This window comes from Periplaneta americana, chromosome 12 (assembly GCF_040183065.1).
Source record: "Periplaneta americana isolate PAMFEO1 chromosome 12, P.americana_PAMFEO1_priV1, whole genome shotgun sequence".
NCBI lineage: Eukaryota > Metazoa > Arthropoda > Insecta > Blattodea > Blattidae > Periplaneta > Periplaneta americana.
In genome coordinates this window covers 59,032,533-59,052,952 of record NC_091128.1, presented here as the reverse complement: position 1 = coordinate 59,052,952, position 20,420 = coordinate 59,032,533, and the positions used below count along the sequence as shown (strand labels likewise).

Below are 20,420 nucleotides of genomic sequence, written 5' to 3'. Positions count from 1 at the left end.
CCAAATCTTTGTTTCAACAAATGGTCCACATCAACCTTCTTTACAGTTTTCACATTACTTGGACAAAATGGAATGTTCAAGGGCTGAGTTATATCTTCCACACGACAACCTCTCTTTAACAATAATCTCGAACGTCTGGAATGATTGTCAAGCCGATATGACACCTCCATTGCCACATTTACATTAGTTTTGTCTGCCTTTATTTTCTTCATTAGACATACCCTTTTCATAGTACTGATCCCTTCCAGCTTATGAAGTTTAGAGGTAAATGCCTTGAACTTTCTAATCTATCCCCAGAATGGAAAATTTGCCCACATTACGATAGAGATTGTGGTAATCTTCAGGCGTCAATATTTCAGAGTGTCTTCGCAATTCTTTTTCTATTATGCCAAACACCCTATCTGCTGGGAGATATGAATGGCCTCGAAAAAGGAAAACCATACATATCTCTTTCACAGATTGCGGTGATTTTTGCAGAAGCCACCAATAGAGAGCATGTACAACAATGGAATTTCGATTTCGGCCCCCACACCCATCTGAAAATAGCCCTATAGTGGAGACAGCTTCATCAAAATTCTGTCTGCTTAGAAAATTTGTAAGAGCTGAAGTTACTTCTTTTGCTCTTCGGCCTGCCTGATTTTCAGTCCAGCAGTAAAAGTTAGGGGATTTGTTCTCAACATGTGTAATACAGAATGCATAGAAACTAATCTGTCTAGCATAAAAAGCCTCACCTATTGAGATTTGCGGCAATGGCTGAATCTGTTGTAAATCAAAACAAAGTGTGACAGAATTGTGTGGAGTTTCTTTCAACATTTTGTAGAATGTCTTTGCTCTGATCTTGTGGGTGATGAGTGCAGCACGAGTTTCTTCCTTTTTCTTACCGCTAACAGAGGATTGTATTTCATGACACTCTTACATAGTAACTACATGTGTCGGTAGAAGGTGTACCAAACGCCAAGTTGAATTCAGTGCAAAAGATGTTGTAAAAGAACCACTATTTTACTTTCAAAGAGTCTGACACACTGGAATTATAAATTTTGTGTAGTTTCTTTATATTGAGATTTGAAGGAAGTTGCAATCTCCTAATTTTGCTACGAGAGTAGAGGCTTTCACATGCTTTCAAGTTTGATATAAATGTATTAACAGATCGCCTCTTTTCTTGAGACTGTTTTGACCTATGATCGCCACCCAGTCTTTCCTTAATGGACTTTCCAGCCAGTGTATTGGATGCTATAGTGTTCAGTCAACATTGACCGATACCAAAAAAGAGCACGAAAGAATTTTGAACAGACTGGAATCTCTTCGTTATTGGCACCTCTTACCGGTGGTGGTGGTGGTGGTGATGGTGATGATGATGATGATGATGATGATCTACTTATAGTCACTTTAACAAATTAGTCGTATCACGACTTATAACCGCTTGTAACATTGAATTGAATATCTTTAGAATGATATCTTTGATGTACCCTGGATTTCGGAAACTTAAAATCCACCAATCTGGGCCAGGATTGACACCGCAACCTTTAAGTTCACATTACCAATGTGCTACCCAGGCCGGTAATAATATTTATTTTTGAGGTGCTTACAAATGCATAAATTATTATCTACGCTCTCATGGTCATGATGATAACTTCATTAATAAACCCTCTTACCATATATTTTACGACAAGACAGTTCAATTTTCTGGAATCCGGTTTTCGTTGACGTCGCCTCTTTGGAGATGAAACAGACATCAACGAAGCAAGAAGCCTGTCTTGTTCCACTTTGTTGTGATGTGCATAAACCCTTTTTCTGGACTTTACAAGACTATATGCTGGGATCGAACAGCATTTGAAGCGCCCTTCCGTGTGACTACAGGGAGGTTCAAATCCTATAAGACCAGGATCCTTATCATTATATCTAGAATAAAATAGAGGAGTCATTTATGTTTCATGTCGTTTTTATGAACACTTTAAATAAGGACCACATTATTTTCATTTTAATTACAGTGAATGTTTAATTAAATATTGTATCTGGCTTCATATTCTTTCTTTCACTTTGTCTTCGTCATCCGTTTCCTTTTTCTGAAGCCTGAAGATCCTTCTAAGACGGACACACTTCCCTCCATGGCACCTACTACTAGAACACTTATTGCGAGACTGACATTTTCTACGAATACAATTTTATTCTTCTGCTTAAATGATTAAAATTGTGTGTTTTATACACCAACAATGGTGCTATTACAGCAACAGTAATACACCTCCAGCTGCAAATGCAGCGACAATGAGCTAATGAAAGTATTAATATTGCGCGGCTGCAGAATAAACAGAAGCCTGAATTCTGCTGACTTAACAGGGTTTGTTCCGACTGGAGCAGTGTACTGAATGGATTATGAAACAAACAGCCGATTTCGACAGCATTTTTTACAGGGACGCAATGGCGTCAGAAGCGAATAGAGACTATAGCATTATGTAGGCCAGTTCGCAGAGTAAGAATCCATTTCAAACACAATTTCGATCGGAGGTGGACTTAACGGGTTTTGTTTCGGAGCTCCTCATTTCTCTTAAATGTTCAAATATTTTTGTTTCTTTCACTCTGTCTATTAAATAGTTTATGTATTTTGAAAACCTGATTTCCCTTTAAAAACATTTCTCTGCATTCAATCGCATAGCAGAGTGGCATATAGTCTGTCCCCACACATCTCTTCCCCTCTTCCATCACCTGGCACACTTCCCCTCATCCTCATTCTCCAACAGTGCCAACTCCATATTCTTACTCCCTCCACGAGTAAGGCAGTGGGTATACCTGCAGAAATGTGGAAACATGGGATAAAGAAATGGGATGATGCAGATATCTAGGGTATATGTTCAACTTATTAGTAAAGAAGTAGTCAATAATACAATTATATTATTCTGCGGACCTCTGGAGAAAGAACTCAGGAAGAGACTAGTAAAGTGCTTTATGTGGAGTGTAGTATTGTATGGAGCAGAAACATGGACATTACGACGAAGTGAAGAGAAGCGACTAGAAACATTTGAAATATGGATATGCAGAAGGATGGAGCATGTGAAATGGACAGACAGAATAAGAAACGAAGCTGTTGGAAAGAGTGGGCAAAGAAAGAATGATGCTGAAACTGGTCAGGAAGAGGAAAAGGAATTGACTGGGTCAATGGTTAAGAAGAAACAACCTTCTAAAGGATGCAATGGAAGGAATGGTGAATGGGAGAAGAGTTCGGAGAGAAGAAGATATAAGAATATGATAGACGACATTAAGATATATAGATCATTTGTGGAGACTTAGAGAAAAGCAGAAAATAGGAGACTGGAGAATGCTGGGTTTGCAGTGAAAGACCTGCCCTTGGGCAGAACATTATGAAGGAATCTATATATTAACAATATTTTATTTTATAAATTTCAAATCATTTTATATAACATGGTATAATAAAATTACAATATGGCAAGATAATAATTAGTACTTAACAGAACACTTTACAGAAAAAAGAAAAACATATAGGGTAAAGGTTGGTAATATTGTGATACTAATAATATTATGGTAGTTCTTTTTGATAATTTTTTACAATTTTACTGAGGGGGAGGAAAATTTTTTTTTTTTGTTTTTTATTTTTGTTTTTGTTTTTTTGCGTCAATATATTAAGGGAATGTTCGTGGACAAGTTTTTGCACAAACTGGTCCTTCTCTTGCTCAGTAAAATTGTAAAAATATTCTCAAAAAGAACTATCATAATATTAATAGTATCACAATATTACCAACCTTTACCCTATTATTGCCTTAATAACTGTATAATAAGTCAATATTCAGGAAGTGAGAGAGTGAGAGTATCAAAATGTCTCACAAGTTTTTAGAGATAAATTTGGTACATCATAAAATTCGTATAAATCTATTATAAATCCAAACAGTAACAAGAGATTTAACAAAATAAGAATTCACAAGAATATTTGATGAAAATGACTTTTGATATTTTACAATAAGCTGTAATGGATACGTACAGTGGTGTAGCAGTTACTCCCGCAACATGAGGGAGCCTTGGGCTTTTAGGGGTCTCCTCGTTTGGCCCCTGAGTCATTTCATACAAGAAACTATTTACACCTTATAATCAATTGTGTGGTTTTGCATTGTAATATTTTATTCCTGAAAAGTAATCTATTCTGGATTATAACTAACACCTGTGCATGAAGATAACAATGACACTTTTAGCTTTCATGTTCAAATTAGGAATACAATTGCGAGCAAGAACGTCTTATTATGATTGATTTAAAGTTAAAATTAGTACAAAACGTCCATTACGGTTGAGCTCAAACACATTCTTATATGCCAATCTAAAATTGAGGAAATTAATATTGTATGAAACTTGAAAAATTTCAAATAGAAAAAATCCGTATCAAATTGAGTTAAAGTTTAAATGTGCTTATAAATGTGATTTGAAATCATATCAAATGTATTTTGATTTTCATATTAATAATAATCAGTATAGCGTTTGAAAACATTGACGTAAAAATGGCAAGTTATCACAGCGCAAGCAACTCGATGGTGAAAAAACTTTTGTTTCACTATGCATGCTTAGCATTAAGTGGAACAAGTGCACTGATGCCTTGGTAGAGGATTTCGCTCGAAAGAATGCAACCAGAAAAATGTGGTTCAACACTCAGCACTGAATAAGGTTAAGATTCTACTATTTCATTAGTTGGTGTGTTTGCTAATTTTTAGAATAAGATAGTGATTACCCTTTAAAGAGGATAAAAGTAATGTTAAAAAGTAATTAATGATAATAATAATAATAATAATAATAATAATAATAATAATATTAATTTAAAATTATCAACTGAGGAGAAAAAGATCCATTAGCAGACTTCAAAAGAGATGGATAGAAAACAAGACCGTAACAGGCCACTCGGCCTAATACTTGTCAGGATGATGATGATGATGATGATGATGATGATAATAATAATAATAATAATAATAATAATAATAACTCAATATAAAAAAACAGCATATTGTGTTATTCTGAATAATTTCATAATTTTATTTACTCACGTCTGATATGTTATAAGCCTAATGTGTTTTATAATTTTCCACTTACGGTCCCAGATTTTATACTCATGGGGGGGAGCCCTGAAATGTCCACTACGCCACTGGGTATGTATGTTGTATTCATTTTTTTTAATGTAACGGATTCATGTATCTATACAAAGAATCCCTTATTTTAGTGGTATCATAATATGTGTAATCTATTGCAAACTTCCCACATTGAAATTAATTAACAAAATTTGTACATTATAAAATAAGATGTAGGCCTAGGTATTTTATTCAATGTATTGGATTTATAGAAGGAATCCCTTATTTGAATGATTCTACATCTGTAATTTATTTCAAACTTTCCACATTGTAAGTAGCCTAGTTATTTTAATACGGATTTTAGTTATATACCTACTAATTTGAAAGTTTATTCTGCTAATAATAATGATCGCATTATGGAGCTGTTTCACTCGACTCCTATAACTATAAAGAACAATTCCATCTATTTTGTACTTCAACTCAATGGTCAAATGCAACCAATTCTTTAGTATTTATCCTATAAAATATGCCTAAAATTTCATATGAAATCTAATTAGTTGAAGTGATAATGATAGCACCATGTAGTGGCAAAATGTTGAAATGTCTCTTTGGATACATCCTCAGACCTTCAATCTGTGGCAGTTTCTGGACTAGCTGAAGGTTTGCACAACCACCACCTTTTTATATTATTTTAACTGAATAGAAATTGAAGCAGGAGAAGCTGTAAAATATGAAGCGGGAATGCATCAAGGGTGCCTATGATGATGATATTGGATTCTTGGTTCCCCAATAACATTTCAATCACTTAAATCTCTCCGAGCACCGATTCTTTTAATAGCAATATAATATTCGCTTCCATTCAGTCCAACTAGGTACAGTATGGCAATTGCTCTGTCTCCTAGCTAACAATCGGAATTCTCACTCGTTTATTGTGCGCGCATATCTAGTGTAGCAATTTCACAAACCAGGTCATTAAAGCTGTGTATTGCAAAATGGTCGTCCAACGTAATACCAGCTGATTCTGTACACAATCACGTTTTATTCATAATTTCACTGTAAAAAGAAATCCGCATCCTCATATATGTCGTTACTTATTTCTTTTTGTCCGGTTTTTCAGAATGTATAATTCATACATATAAGTTAACTGCAACCACCTATAAATTATATCACGGACAACCAATGTCTCCAATATAAGTTACATTTTTCATCTTCTCGCCTATTATTTCTAGAACAGTTGATCATTGAACAAACAGTTGTATAATTATGTCACTGTCTCCTAATCCCAGACAGAAATAATCTCTAGAATCTCACTTTGAGCAGGGAATGTTGGTGGATGAAGATAGCAAGGTTCTTTGTTGTGCATCATAAATAAAACCTATTGACATTATTTTAGTGATAGTAAAGTTGTTAGTGTAGTAACGTATTAACATTAATATTATCAATATCACGTATAAAGCTAAAGAGAGGCGCTATTTAAGAATGACCAGCATAATTGGCTATACATGATATCACATTTGTAATATTGGTTCACAGACCGTTTTAAATAAAAATTCATGTTCTATTTATAGGAAAGTGTCCAAAAAAAAAAAAAAAAAAAAACTCAGTCCACTAAAATGTACAGTAGACATACATTTGGAGATCTTTAGTAGTTGATCTTTAAAATGTGCTTCTTCCATTTTTCAATATTAGATAGAAACTGAAAAATTTTGTTACAAGCATGGACAAAAGCAATAACAGTATCTAAGGAACATGTTGTAGCACTAAACTGAAAGAATCTGAAATCAGAACACTGATTTTAGGCTTAAAAAAAACTAAATCAACTTGCTGTGTAATCATTTGAAAATGTAATGCAAAATTTTCTAGGGTGGGAGGGGGGGGGGGGAATAATAAAATGGTAAAATCGTAATATAAAATTTCATATAGTGTCACAACAACTTGGGCTGGTAAATGTAATTAAAAAACTTCGCTTTTTGTATTCGCATTTCTGCCAGTGGTTCCTACAATAATGCTGCAATATTCTTAACTTACCAGCTTTTGTGTTCTACACAGATGAGGCAGGGGGTGGAATCCAGATTTCCACAATCAACATGTGTGGACAGCAGAGGTCTGCATCGGACGTTTTCGCTCGAGCGCCAAGTAGTTCATAGCATAATCTGATAGGTAGCGCACATGCATGATGGGTAAAATTGTCGCGAGTGATAAATCCTCGAACGGTATAAGCCGAGCGTTAGACATTCGTTCTTGTTACAGTGATGAATTGTGTAGTAACATCATAGATGTTTATCATTTCAAAACTTTGCAGTGTTTAACTAACCTCTCCATAGTACAACTACAAAAATTGCTTTAAAATGTAATATAAATGTTCTAGGTAAATGTTCCCCCACACACAGGAGTAATTTTGTTTTTGCCATATCTGATAGATGTTATTGGATTAAATGTAATTATTATAAACGGAGAACACAATTATTATTATTATTACTGTATTATTATTACTAGAAAACAAGTTTTCTAGTAATAATAATACAGTAATAATAATAATCTCTAATAATTAGTGTATCAATCTTTGTGTCTGTAACAGTTGTGCAGCATGATTATTCGTTTTATTATATTTTCTGTGACGTTATCTCTGTACTAATATTGTTATTAATTTACAGCTATATAATAATATTTTGTAAAACGTTCTACATTGTCGCAGTATATAGGCGGAACACTATGTATGGACCTATCATATTATATATGTGGTAAATCAAATATTGAATAATTATTAATTAGCAATAATAACTGTATGTCGAAGTTTTTCATACTTTTTATTTATAACTTCATGTTACTGTTTTGGTACGTTCCATTAAACGTTTGTCATAAATGCAGAAAATAAAGCCTTATTTTTACCGTGTGAGCAAAACATATGTATCTTATCTGTCGCCTTCCATACAAGATAAGACATGTCGGTGAGATGACCTTGTACTGTGCTTCTATTTATTACGAGCGTATCACGACCGATCTTATCTCACTCGAGGGTGCGACATTCGACTGAGTTCAAGCGATTGATTTAACTCTAATGCAGCACTCTGGTGGACAGACTCAAAGCCTAATGCAACAGTTGAAATGTCTTTCCAACAGAGCTTCTCCATCAATATCTGGGCAGGCATTGTTGGAGAATGCTTGTTGGGATTCCACGTCCTTCGGAATAGGCTGAAATGGATATTTTGAACATTCCATATGAAATGTCATTGCCTGATTTCTTGGATGGCATAGCATTAGTAACCCAACGAGGACTATACTTCATGCATGATTGTACTCTCTTTGTGCCCGCAGGCACCTTAATGCACATTGTCATGAGCACTGGATGGACCAACTGCTTGGCCTCAATGTTCATCTGATCTAAACCCATTGGACATTTTCCTGTGTGGATACTTGAAGTCTTTCTGCTGTGTGTGAATTGTGGCAGCCAGTCAAACAATACGCATTATACCAGGCACTTTTTAGTGTTATCGGAACTCAATACATAGATGAGCGGAAACCTATATTCAGACAGGAAATGGGCATTTTGAACATTTCAAATGATATGTCAACAGCGGGTGTTAAAGATGTATTCAGTGCAACATCATTACACACATTAGCAAATGTAATAATGGTAAGATGTGTTGTAATGCACTATAAATAATGTCTGATAACTTAGAAATGAAGCATATCTGGGCCTGTGTTGATATAACTTATTTTTCTTCTTTCCATAGGAAGAATCCATTCCTGAAGTTTTGCCCAGGAGTTTTGTTATACCCCTTCGTACATTTTAAGAATGAACAAAAACAAAAAGGCTTAAAATAATAGCAGAATGCAAATCGAATGATTACAAACAAAAAGAAATACACTTGAGAAGATCAATGCTGAAACATTACTTCATGTCTAATTTGATAGTTTGATTGATTGATGACAACAATGATTCTGTTGCCTAAAGTCTTTACCCACTTGAATCCCAGTTTCATAATCAGTCTGCGAAAAGAACTAAAGCTATCTTTATATGAAATTTTCTCCACTGCCTTGAGTGTTGGCCAACTCCTTTCAGTAAAAATACAGAAATTATTTAGAAGCCTTCTTATGACATTCTTGCTACATTTATCAACGACACTCTTCATTACAATGTTTAAATATCAACTAAAATTTTACAATGTAAAAACACAAAAAGACAATTTGATAAAAATTTCAGTAATATTCTTATTTCATGTTACAAAGGAGACATTTAGAATAATACTATAAAGATCACATACTCACAAAATTTCATTCCTAGAAAAAAATAATTTCATTGCTACCTAAAATATTTCTCAACTCAAAATTTTCACTGGACCAATTTATACAGCTCATAACATCTGAGCAGTCACCACCACAACTTGCGTATGAAGTTTCACAACACTGTTCTAAAAACATCATTTTACTTACCCACCCAAAGAGGAACAATATCCAAGCTTTAGCTTTACTCAAAATATGTTATTGTAATTTTATGTGTTTGCGGAAGTTAACTGTTATTGTGTTACTGTAATAGCATATTTAATGGATATTATGTAATTAAATGGCAGAAGGGTATTTTATTTTCTACTCCCAGCCCTTCCTTGCTTATTTTAAGTGGAAACTCTCTTTTAAGGAAATCCCGCATTTAAGGGAAAAAAAAGTGATGTTCTTGAGAGTTTCGTTTTACTGTAACATAATCTCTTTTCAGCATATGCAGACTAGTGTTACTGTCTCAAGTTTGGGAAGCACATTTTAACACTAAATAATCTTGCCACAATGTAGTATCATTTTGTAAGAAAAGATGCCAATTTTATATTAATGTTTTATTTACACTATGTACGAACATATTTAAAACAATGTATTAGAATTTGGAAGTAAAATAAAATTTTGTAAATAAGAATTTCTACAAGTGCTAAAATTCTTTTCTTACTTTCTTGCTTTATTTCTTTGTTTGTTACTTCCTTTTTTATTTTTCCTTCTTTCTTTCTTTCTTCATTTTAATTAAGATACCTTTCACTAACAACTTATTTTTAAATTTACAAAAAATTATATGAGTTACATTAGTCAAATGATTGATTTTCAGTGCCAATCACTTGATAACGAAATCACTGTTTTTCTCGATTGCTCTTGACTTAATACAAGATGGCACAAAATGTATGGTATGTTTACATAATACAACACTGCATAGCAGTACATAGGAACAGCAGCTTTAGAATTGTTTATTTATTCCACGAGGTCTGCCATTTCATTTGCGATGAATCAGTGGTCTATACAAATATACATTCAGGTTGTGGAAGCTTTATTCGTTTCAGCATTTTTTTTGCCAAGGACATCGTTATCGTGTTCCTGAGAGATGGACAATTGTGCGATGGGTCCAGTCTTGGAGGGAACATGGAAAAGTGAAAAACAAGAAATCGACACGTAATCCGAACGCCTGAGAATGTTACTTGTGTTCGAGCAGAAATGCAGCGAAATCCACAGCGCTCAGCCCGTCAACATTCACTGACAATGCAAATCAGTCAGCGATCGCTTCACCGGATATTGAAAGCAGATTTGAAATTCCATCCTTATAAGCTGCAAGTTGTTTATGAGTTAAATCTAATTCACCGACAGATGAGAATAGCATTTTGTGCGCAACTTCAAGAAATTATTGCTGAGAACAACAATATTCTACCTAATTTGCTCATGTTGGATGAAGCACATTCCCATTTAACCGGATTTGTCAACAAGCAAAACTTCTGGTATTGGTCAGACACCAACCCTCATTTGCTTCATGAAACTCCACTGCACAGCCCTAAAGTATGATGTAGCCAAATTTGGAATTATTGGCCCATACTTTTTTAGAATCCCCAGGGCAGGACCGTTACTGTTAACTCAGAACGATATCTTCAAATGATCAACACCTTCCTAGTATCTGAATTAAGAAGGATAGGACATCCTGACACATGGTTCCAGCAAGATGAGGTTACTGCCCACAAAGCAAGAACAGATTGCAACAGCTGTTTCCGGGCAGACTCATTTCTCGCTTTGGTGACATCCACTGACCCTCCAGATCCTCGGACTTACCAGTTCCAGATTTCTTTCTCTGGGGCTACCTCAAGGAGAAGGTCTATTCCACTCGCAAGGGGACAATTGCGGAATTACAGGCTTCCATACATTATGGAACTGCAGCCATTCTGCGTGACATGCTGGTACGTGTGATGAATAGTTTCCTGAGTCAACTACACACTTGTGAAGTGAATGAAGGTGGGCATTTACCAAATGTAATTAAAAAAAAAATAAGCATCTGTTGGCATTAAAGTAAATGACAATGTTTGCAAATAAACTGCATTTCTAAGTATGCAAACATTCTTCTATAATTCATTATTCTTTTTGTACCATACATTTTGCTCCACCTTGTAGATATCCATTTTCATTTCCTGTACCTCTTACATGCACGTCTGAGGATTTACTACAAACAGAAGTTTGCTGACCAATGAGGTTATAAACCGATGTGTCCCGACTCATCTCTATCAGAGATCTTGATAATTAAGAATATAGTAAAGGCGAGTTATGATACAAGTTTTGTCTTTATTAACCCTTTATTCATGACAAAAGGTATCTTTTACATGCAGAAAATGGAACTGTATGCAGTCCATGACTTTACTTCCTTACCTAACAAATGATGTACTTAGGAAGACTTCTGCCTCTTGGTCCGTTATCATACGCTATTAAGGTACAAACTTGTCAAAAGTAAGAGAAAGTGAAACCTTCAAGAAACATTTGAGATATTGCCAACAAAAAGTACATATTCCATGTGTTGGGAGAATTGTCACAATACCATATCTACTGTAGCACGATAAATTAGCAATGTATGTGATGCACTATATTTAAGTGTATTATTGCACTGCTTAATGTATGCCATATTTCTTTCGTACTGAACACATAACAATGTATAGTACAAGCTAACTGAGAATTCAAATTATCTTTAACTGAGAAAGTAACTGCTTGAGCGAAATGACTTCACTGCTTAATGCTATCGAATTATATCAAGTTGCCCTATTTTTAAATAAGTATGAACTACTTAGGAACAGCAATAACAAAATAAAATAAAAATAAGTACATTTCACTACCAAAACAAGATAAAAACTAAATAAAATGTTCCACGCATAAAAAAGCGAGACTTAGTACAATAGTACAATATATGTGTATATGTATCATGATCACTGAATCGTAAATAATCAGTAACATACTATACAACTGCAAATAGAAATTATAATTTTGGGAATGTTTATGGTCAGTTTTAAGTTGCTCACAACTTACATGACCAGGTAAATTTCTTTCCTGTATAATGGAGAAGATTATACAAAAACTGAATAAAATACATTACTGATACAAAAATGTATCGGTATGTATGATTCCATATGTGTTCCATGGTGACTATTCACAAAGATGCTTCAATAGCTTACATAACAAACCTTATTTAATCCTATAAAACTAGTCTCTGGAACGTCATTAAGAAACATGAGATTATGTATGTGCATGGAAAAATAGCACAAATGGAATAATTAGTTGCTACATGATGAGTGAAAGTATGAATAAAGATAAATCAAGTTAGACTTAATAAATATTAAGTTTTATAGAAAAGTGAATGATCTCCTTTTGTTTTCTTATTTATTTTGAAGGAGGAGTTAAAAGAATAGCAGCAACAAAATGAATTCTATTTAGTAAAAATTATTAAGACAAATTAATTTTTCACTGTTGTGTCCTATCAATACAAAAGAGTGTCACTTGCTAAATAAGATTCTTTATCCTGCTATTCAATAAATTCTTAAGTAAAATATCATGCCACTGCCACTAAGGATTAAATTAGTACTGAAGGATAACATATTTATGTCTTTGTTATAGCCTAACAACCTTAACTAAAATTAAGAACTTCATAATTATTGTTGAAGTACAATTTCTGATACACCGGTACCGGTACCAATGTCCAGGCAGATATGAGCACGGCTTTGTAAATATTTTTAGTTAAAGTTCACGATTATTTTTATTATTTTATTTCCGTACACCGGATTTTCATACAGTGTTTTTAAGAGTTACCATGGTGTTTCACAACAGCCACAAGATTTCAAGCTGCATTTTTAAAACTGTGATTTTTTCACAGCCAAAACTTCCTTTAGAAGTTGACGAATCTCCTTTAATTCTTGAGAGTTTTTTTCCACCATCTGGAGCAAATGTCGATTTTCTTCTCTCACGACACCAAGCACTGAACAACAAGGGGCAGGCTCTACAAAAACAGTTGGCGATGACTCACGACTTAAAGCTTCCAGCTGTTGACAGAGACGGGTCTGTTCTCGTAATAAAACTGCCATCTACAACATAAATTTCATATTTCATCAGTAAATGAAGGAGAAAAGGAGTTTTTATGAGAAAATAGTAAGTTTTTACATACATATGTGCAAGGTAAAGTAAATAATTTCGCTCACTACTGCTACTGTAAACACTAAAGACATAATTGTGACACTTGGTGAATATACCCATAGCTTCCTTTAACAGAAGGCCGCACGCAGTCAGCTGCACTGGCACAATGTCACACTACCATTAGCATACGTCCAACTGGATGCTAGAACTTTCAGATTATTATCTTTAGCTTGTAAATTTATTATTTACTAGAAGAAGGAGGGTTCTGTGCTAAATGTGTAGGTAGATATAGCAGGCCCACAGCTACCGACTTTCGGAAATTTTTAGGTATGCTCCCTAAAAAGTGGTTTTCTAAACCATAATTTCACAAGTGATTCTGACAGTTGAACTACTACTATTACTGCTACTGCTTCCATCACCGCTGCCACTGCCACCGCCACTGGGATAGTCCCAATTTTGGATGCTTTGTCCTGAAGAACTTTCTCCGGACGCAGAAATGTTCCAGTTTTCTTTAAATTGGTCAATAATAGTATTAAATTGGTCACTTACTCATTATACAAATGGCTGGATTTGCGCCCAATTTACACATATACCAATCTTCTCCGAAAAGTCAACGCCTTTTTGATTAGTAAGGAAAACACTGAGTTAAAATAATCACATTTCAACCTAAATATGTTAGCTGTCCTATTTGCGACATTCGTAGTGATGAAAATGTAACAAATGAAAGTTTGCGAACAGACAATTTTTGGTTTCTGGTTTGATCATTTGGTGCTTTATTTTGATAGTATGGATTTCTTATTTACATTATATTTGTGAGTATGATAATTATGAGTTTCATTAATATGCCAAAAAGAAAGTTTTCATTGAATGATAAATTTCAACAATATTTTCCGCACATTCAGAAATTAACGTGGGAAGACAACAATGTAGAGTGTACATTGTGTAACTCGACATTTTCAATATCATATGGTGGGAGAGCAGACATAAAAAAAAAGTAAGCATAAAACGCAGCTTTACAATTATCGTCTAATGCAGTAATTCTTAAATTATAATAGTCAGGGGTCCACAAGTGAGTTTTCAAACTAAAATTTGATTTCTTATTCCATTATGAAAAAATATAAATACAAATAGCATGTAATCTCAATCTTTTATTACATTCAACTCCTAGCATTTCTCGTTCATGTAGCGACAATAAATTTAATCAAATCCATGTCGTCAACATAAGAGGGATTTTGTAGTTTCAACTTTGGTTCCCTGGTCAGTGTTCATGTTGCTAGTACTGGTGAGTGTAGTGCATATGAATTTGTACAAGGATGCAGAATTGAGTGAGAGAGAGAGAGGGGTGGAAGCATGGGGAAAGCATTGGTTTAACTTCCACAGTCCATGAGCATTGAATGTTGTCTCTGTGATCCATCTGCAACCATAATGGTGGATTACAGCACACGGGTGCTTATGAACAAAATGACGGAAGTATTTTCGACAATAAATCTGTATGTATAAAAAAAGGTATTTTGAAATTCTTAAATGCACAATTTTTCTTTTAAATCCAATTGGTTAAACGAAATGATAACATTACTAAATGTTTAAACAAAACATATTCTTGTTGCTATCTTAGCAGATTAGGAAAACATCAGTCATGAATAAAATTACTTAAGTATTTCCTTTCAAAACATATTGCTATAAAAATCAGATTAAATACCTTATCCTTGTATTGTATTGGTATTTAGGTCTGCATATAAGATTGTATGTCAAAACTAAATCATCCATAACATTTTGAAAAGTATAAAAGTGCATATCTTCTATTTTAAGTAAAATTGACTACATTGATCTCACATTAAAAATTAACACAAATCTAATTTCTCATGTGAATATAAAGAAAAATCATTCCTGTAATTATCTTCATTTCAACAACATGCGTCACATCTCTGTATTCATTTTCTATTCACCAATTTCGTTGTATTAGGCTATTCTGAAGATGTACAGGTCTGAGGAGGGAAATCAGATGTGCATCTGTGAATTTAGAGTGATCGTTGCTATTAATGAAGTTCATTTTCGAGAATGTTTGCTCACATACGTATGTGAGAATACAGAACTCATATGTGCTCTGTGATTATTTTGAATACAGAAGTATTTATTTTCTCATTGTCTTTAAAGTGGGATTTTCCAAACGACATTGCGCTGAATTCCACCACTAGACAGTAAATACAAATCCCCTCTACCCTATCATGATGCGTGGGGTTAAAGGAAGGGATGATTGATGTATTCCGGCTTGTGACATATGCCACAACTGTTGTCCAGTTCTGCATCCCTGAGTTAGTAGGTAAAGCTGGCATCAGCGTTTTTGGCATGTCCTAGATATATAGTGCCCAGTTTGTGAGCATGTTGCTAGTGCAGCTGAGAATGATACCACTTCCTATACACGTCACATCAGCCATTTGCCAAACACAGTTGTCAGACTGACTGCGCAAATGTAAAACACTCGCACCTAACGTTCTCATTACTTATTTCACATGCCAAAAACAGTGATGCGGACTGTAATGGTTAGTTAAAAGGGTTGTTAATTTGGCAGACATTTTTAGTTTGTTGAATAAACTGAGTTTAAGCTTACAAGAAACAGTGGTGCATATTTTTAAGGTCCAGAACAAAGTAGAAGTACGAATAAAAAATTTTGTTTGTGGGCAAATCCACTTAAAAATAATGTTTTTGAGTCATTCCCGACATTATCTTAGCAATCTATGAGGATACAGTGCGCCTTATATTATTGATAATTTTATTGTGCATCTAAAAGAAACTTCCAAACTTTATTTTCCTTCCCTTAAATCAGAATGACTGGATAAGGAATTTATTTCTTTGTCAAGAAATGCAGGATATCAAAACCTTAACGTCTTCAAAACAGGATTAACTTGTTGAATTATCATTTGATGGTTGCATGAAATTTATTTCAAGCAGAATAACCTTCTGACTTCTAGTTGTGCATGAGGAATGCATATCCAAAACTGCAAGAAAATCTATCAGGCTATTATAGTCCATTCATTATCCCATGAAACCTTTCTGTTCGTCAGGAGAAGAAGAAAGTGGACTGAGAAGCTTCCCTCCCCCCTATGCTCTTACTTGTAGCCAGCAAGCTCGCTTACCTCCAACATAAGGTTCTTACTATATTGAGCTACGGTGCACACAAGCATTTCATTTCACGAGATAACAAATCGAAGTCGATTGAATGTCAAATCAGATTTACATGTTTGAAACACTGAACCAGTTAGTGCACATTTAGTGGCAAAGAAACAGCACCATCCCTTCCATAGAAAACGGTAATAAATATATTTAAAAAATCATTTAAAATGTTGTAATTATAATATCGTTATTAAGAAAGCGTAAACTAAACTTGAGTTTGTAATGATTCATATAGTGAAAAATAAATAAATTGTATACATGAAAATATTTTCTTACCTTATACTAAGCAGAAGTATAAAGTTAATGTGTTAGGAGTACAGTAAAATACACATCATATGGAAGGGATCCTCGAAGTCACAAAGTGGTCTAATGAAATGACAGCTCTAAAATAGAAATTGTCCTACTATGCTTTAACATATGGAGTGTCAATGTACTTCTTGCGCTACTAACCTAAACTCATTTGCTGCTACTGTTTTCATTGAAGCCTCTAATATGACGATTGCCAATCTTCATCTCGGTAAAAATCCAGTTCAGATCGTATGATGAGAAAAAAGAAAAAAGACTGTTGTGTTATATTTCAAATACTGGTAAGTAGTAGTGCTTAATGTTTCACCTATGAAATCGCGGATGTAGAAACAAAAATAATTAAAATTTTCAGCAGAAGAAGGCACTTTACTTACAACCCCATCAAACAGAACTGCAAATTTTGTTCGATGGACTGCACTTCTTTCATTGCTAATAAGATCAAATAATCCATCCAGTAATTTAAGAATCCACCACTGTGGAATAACGGTTAGCATGCCTGATCGTAAAAACGAGCGGGCAAAGGTTCAAATCCTGGTTGGGACAAGTTACTGGTTGAGGTTTTTTCCGCGAGTTTTTCCTCAACCCATTAAGAGCAAATGCTGAACTTGAAAGTGATATTATTATGACGTGTATAACGAATAGAGTGTCCAGATTTGAGAGCTACTGTCTGAAAAACAGGCATACTGGTAGCATTAATAAAATTATTTTTTTATTTTAGTGCATAACTACTAAAACTTTTTTACATTTTTATGTTAAATGTTGTTTATGTTTCTGGACACCTAGTAAGTGTATGTTAATAAAGCGTTTTTTGTTTCATTTTGTAAATCATCTTGCAACCTCCCTCAGCTCTTTACACAATCCCCCCTGGGGGTCGCGACCTTTTCTTTCGGTTCCACTAAATGTAAGAAGATTTTAGCAAGTGTGATGGTCTATTTTGCAATGAAAGCCATTGTGAAAGAAATAGAATCAGCTAGGTTAATCTTGTGACGATTGATTCCTCCAAAGATAGACGCTTAAGAAATGTTCCTGTCCTTGTGAGGTACTTTTTTCGTAACATGGGAATTAAGTAAGAATAAATGAATTTAGTTTGTATGGCTAATTTCTTTGGCAATTTAGTATAATATAAAGTCTAAATGAAACAATCACTGAATACAGACAAAGATGGCAAGATCATTTACAAAGAATGGATGAAGATCTTATACCACAAATAATATATACGGTAAGTATAAACCTGTAGGTAGAAGAAGGCCACAGATGAGATGGTCGGATCAGTTTTCTTGAAGACGGAACGAGCCACAAGACTTATGCCGTGATGAAGATGATGATGATGATAAAGTTGTCATGATTTTTTATTTTCAAAATCTGGTCACCCTGCTTCTTTTAAAATACCAAACAATATACCATAAGCATTTTCTTTGGTGCAATTATTACTATTTCATATTTCAAATGCAACATCCCTAATATTAGCACAAAGTAGTACCTCCATATCTAACTGGATGCAATCCTAAGACACTTTTCACAAGTAATATTTGTTTAGCCTCAAATACTTGTCTAACATATTATAGTTTCCCCCTGTCAATCACCAATAACAGTCAAATTCCAGATTATCTGTCTGTAACTTGCCAACGAGTAGGTCTACATGCTGCATGTTCAAATCATTTAGTAAATAATTAATAATTTCCTAAATACATACATAGACTGGAATAAGGGCAATGCCTATAGCTAAGGTTCCTTTGATTCATTTCACTCCAGTGATTAAGCAAAGTAAGAAAATGTTATAAAAAAACTAGTCTCTCATCAGCTGTATTTTCATGCAGTAACAACAAATTGATCTCTTTCAGTCTACTTATCACGGGTCTTTTTATATTGACTATCAACCACCATTTATTTCAACACAAGACACATGAAATAGGACGTACTAGGCTCTGTACCTCTGTTAAAATATTTTAAAGAGAAATTGGGAAATTTCTAAATTACATTACCAATAAAAGAAACGTGTGAATATATCATAACCATTGTAACAGCTGATTGTAAATGTAGTAAGCTTATTATTACTTACTAATAACATAAAAATACTTTATTAGTATCTGATGTCACAATTAACAATTTTAATTTAAGAAGTATGCATCATGCCATCTGAACCAATTGATAACCTGTGCAAATGCAACACAAATGCGAGGCATTGCTGCTTTTTGTTGGACAAAGCACTCTATTAAAGAAAGCTATGCTATAGGCTCTCTCTCTCTTAGCCAGTGCACTTTTTACTTGAAAAAAAAAAGTGCCAATGCTCACCAAAATTTACAAGTTATGCAGATTTATAATAGCACCTGAGTTTGGAACGTATTATTACAGACAACTTTTTTTTCATGCAATCACAGCTTGCTGTTTATGTCCACGATTAATTTTGCCATTGCATTACTTGTTGTTAGTTGTTTAGTCAACTGTCCGAAGACAGGTTTGAACCTCACAAATGATACCAAGAAGGCACCACTTATGAGGCAACTAAGCCAGGAGATAATGGGTAGGGTGGCTAGTTCCTTTCCCCTTCCACTGCATACATCACTGACTTGTAACATGTTACACTAATCAGACTTCAGAAACAATTGTTCTTCCTCTGACACACATCGTCAAATGAGCTATACTGCCTGATAATTAATAGATGTAGGCCCACATATCAGCCAGAACCTCAATCAGAGGAAAATATATTACAGAAATTAATTAATTTTAAAACGTTCAAAGAGAAAGGTGCTGGTACTGTGTACTGGTGCGTACCATCAGAAAGAAAGCACTTCTCCTAGTAACAATATGCACTTCTGCCAGTATTGATACAATTACATGTGAAACCTTTTGAACCTAATTCTTTGTTTTCATTCTTCTTGAGCGACAGGTATAGTATGCACATTGCTACAACTTTTCGGGAAAAAAAAAACATCTTGGAGTATTTTCAAATTGAGCACATTTTGCCTAGATTTTGGAAAAATATATATAATGTAAGCTATTCAAACAAACTCCAAATAGCCTAGATCAGTAGTTTATCATCAATTAACAATATAAGGGTCTTATTACTGTACATACAAACATAAAATGCACAGCAGCATTGCGTAGCCACCAAGCCACGAAATTTTTACTCTAATAATGTATATGTTTAAAATTACAGTCCAACTCGTTCCCATTCTTTGCAAGTCAACGTTTTCACACTCATTTAAATTTACACTAACTTTAAATTTAATTCTTTTGATATCTCACCTGGCCTGTGATGTCTGCAGCTTTATGCAGGGGTTGTTCCTCTAAAAGATCTGCCACACGACGTAACTCAGCTGCAATTCTTTCTCGTACCTCTCCCACAGCCATAAGTTCTTTCTTTGCTTCAGGTACTTCATGTCCACTAACTTGCTCTCCCACCAGCTGACGGCCGTAAGCTGCAAGTCCTGCTCGAACTGCATCCCCTTGCAGGCGCAGCAGCTGGGAACGCCAATATAGGGAACA

General features: G+C 34.4%; 1 protein-coding gene across 4 annotated transcripts in view; it reads right to left on the bottom strand.

Annotated features, from left to right (window-relative positions):
* Positions 1-6,965: 6,965 nt before the first annotated feature.
* The window catches only part of olf186-M (Ki-ras-induced actin-interacting protein-IP3R-interacting domain olf186-M), a 324,363-nt gene continuing 310,908 nt past the window's right edge, over positions 6,966-20,420 (bottom strand). For all 4 annotated transcript variants that reach the window (XM_069841399.1, XM_069841400.1, XM_069841401.1 and 1 more), the window contains 2 exons: positions 20,181-20,396; positions 6,966-13,408 (listed from right to left, as the gene is read on the bottom strand). In XM_069841399.1, the coding sequence (XP_069697500.1) occupies positions 13,178-13,408; positions 20,181-20,396 (447 nt within the window). In that variant the 3' untranslated portion in view covers positions 6,966-13,177. The remainder of the gene's footprint in view (positions 13,409-20,180; positions 20,397-20,420) is intronic.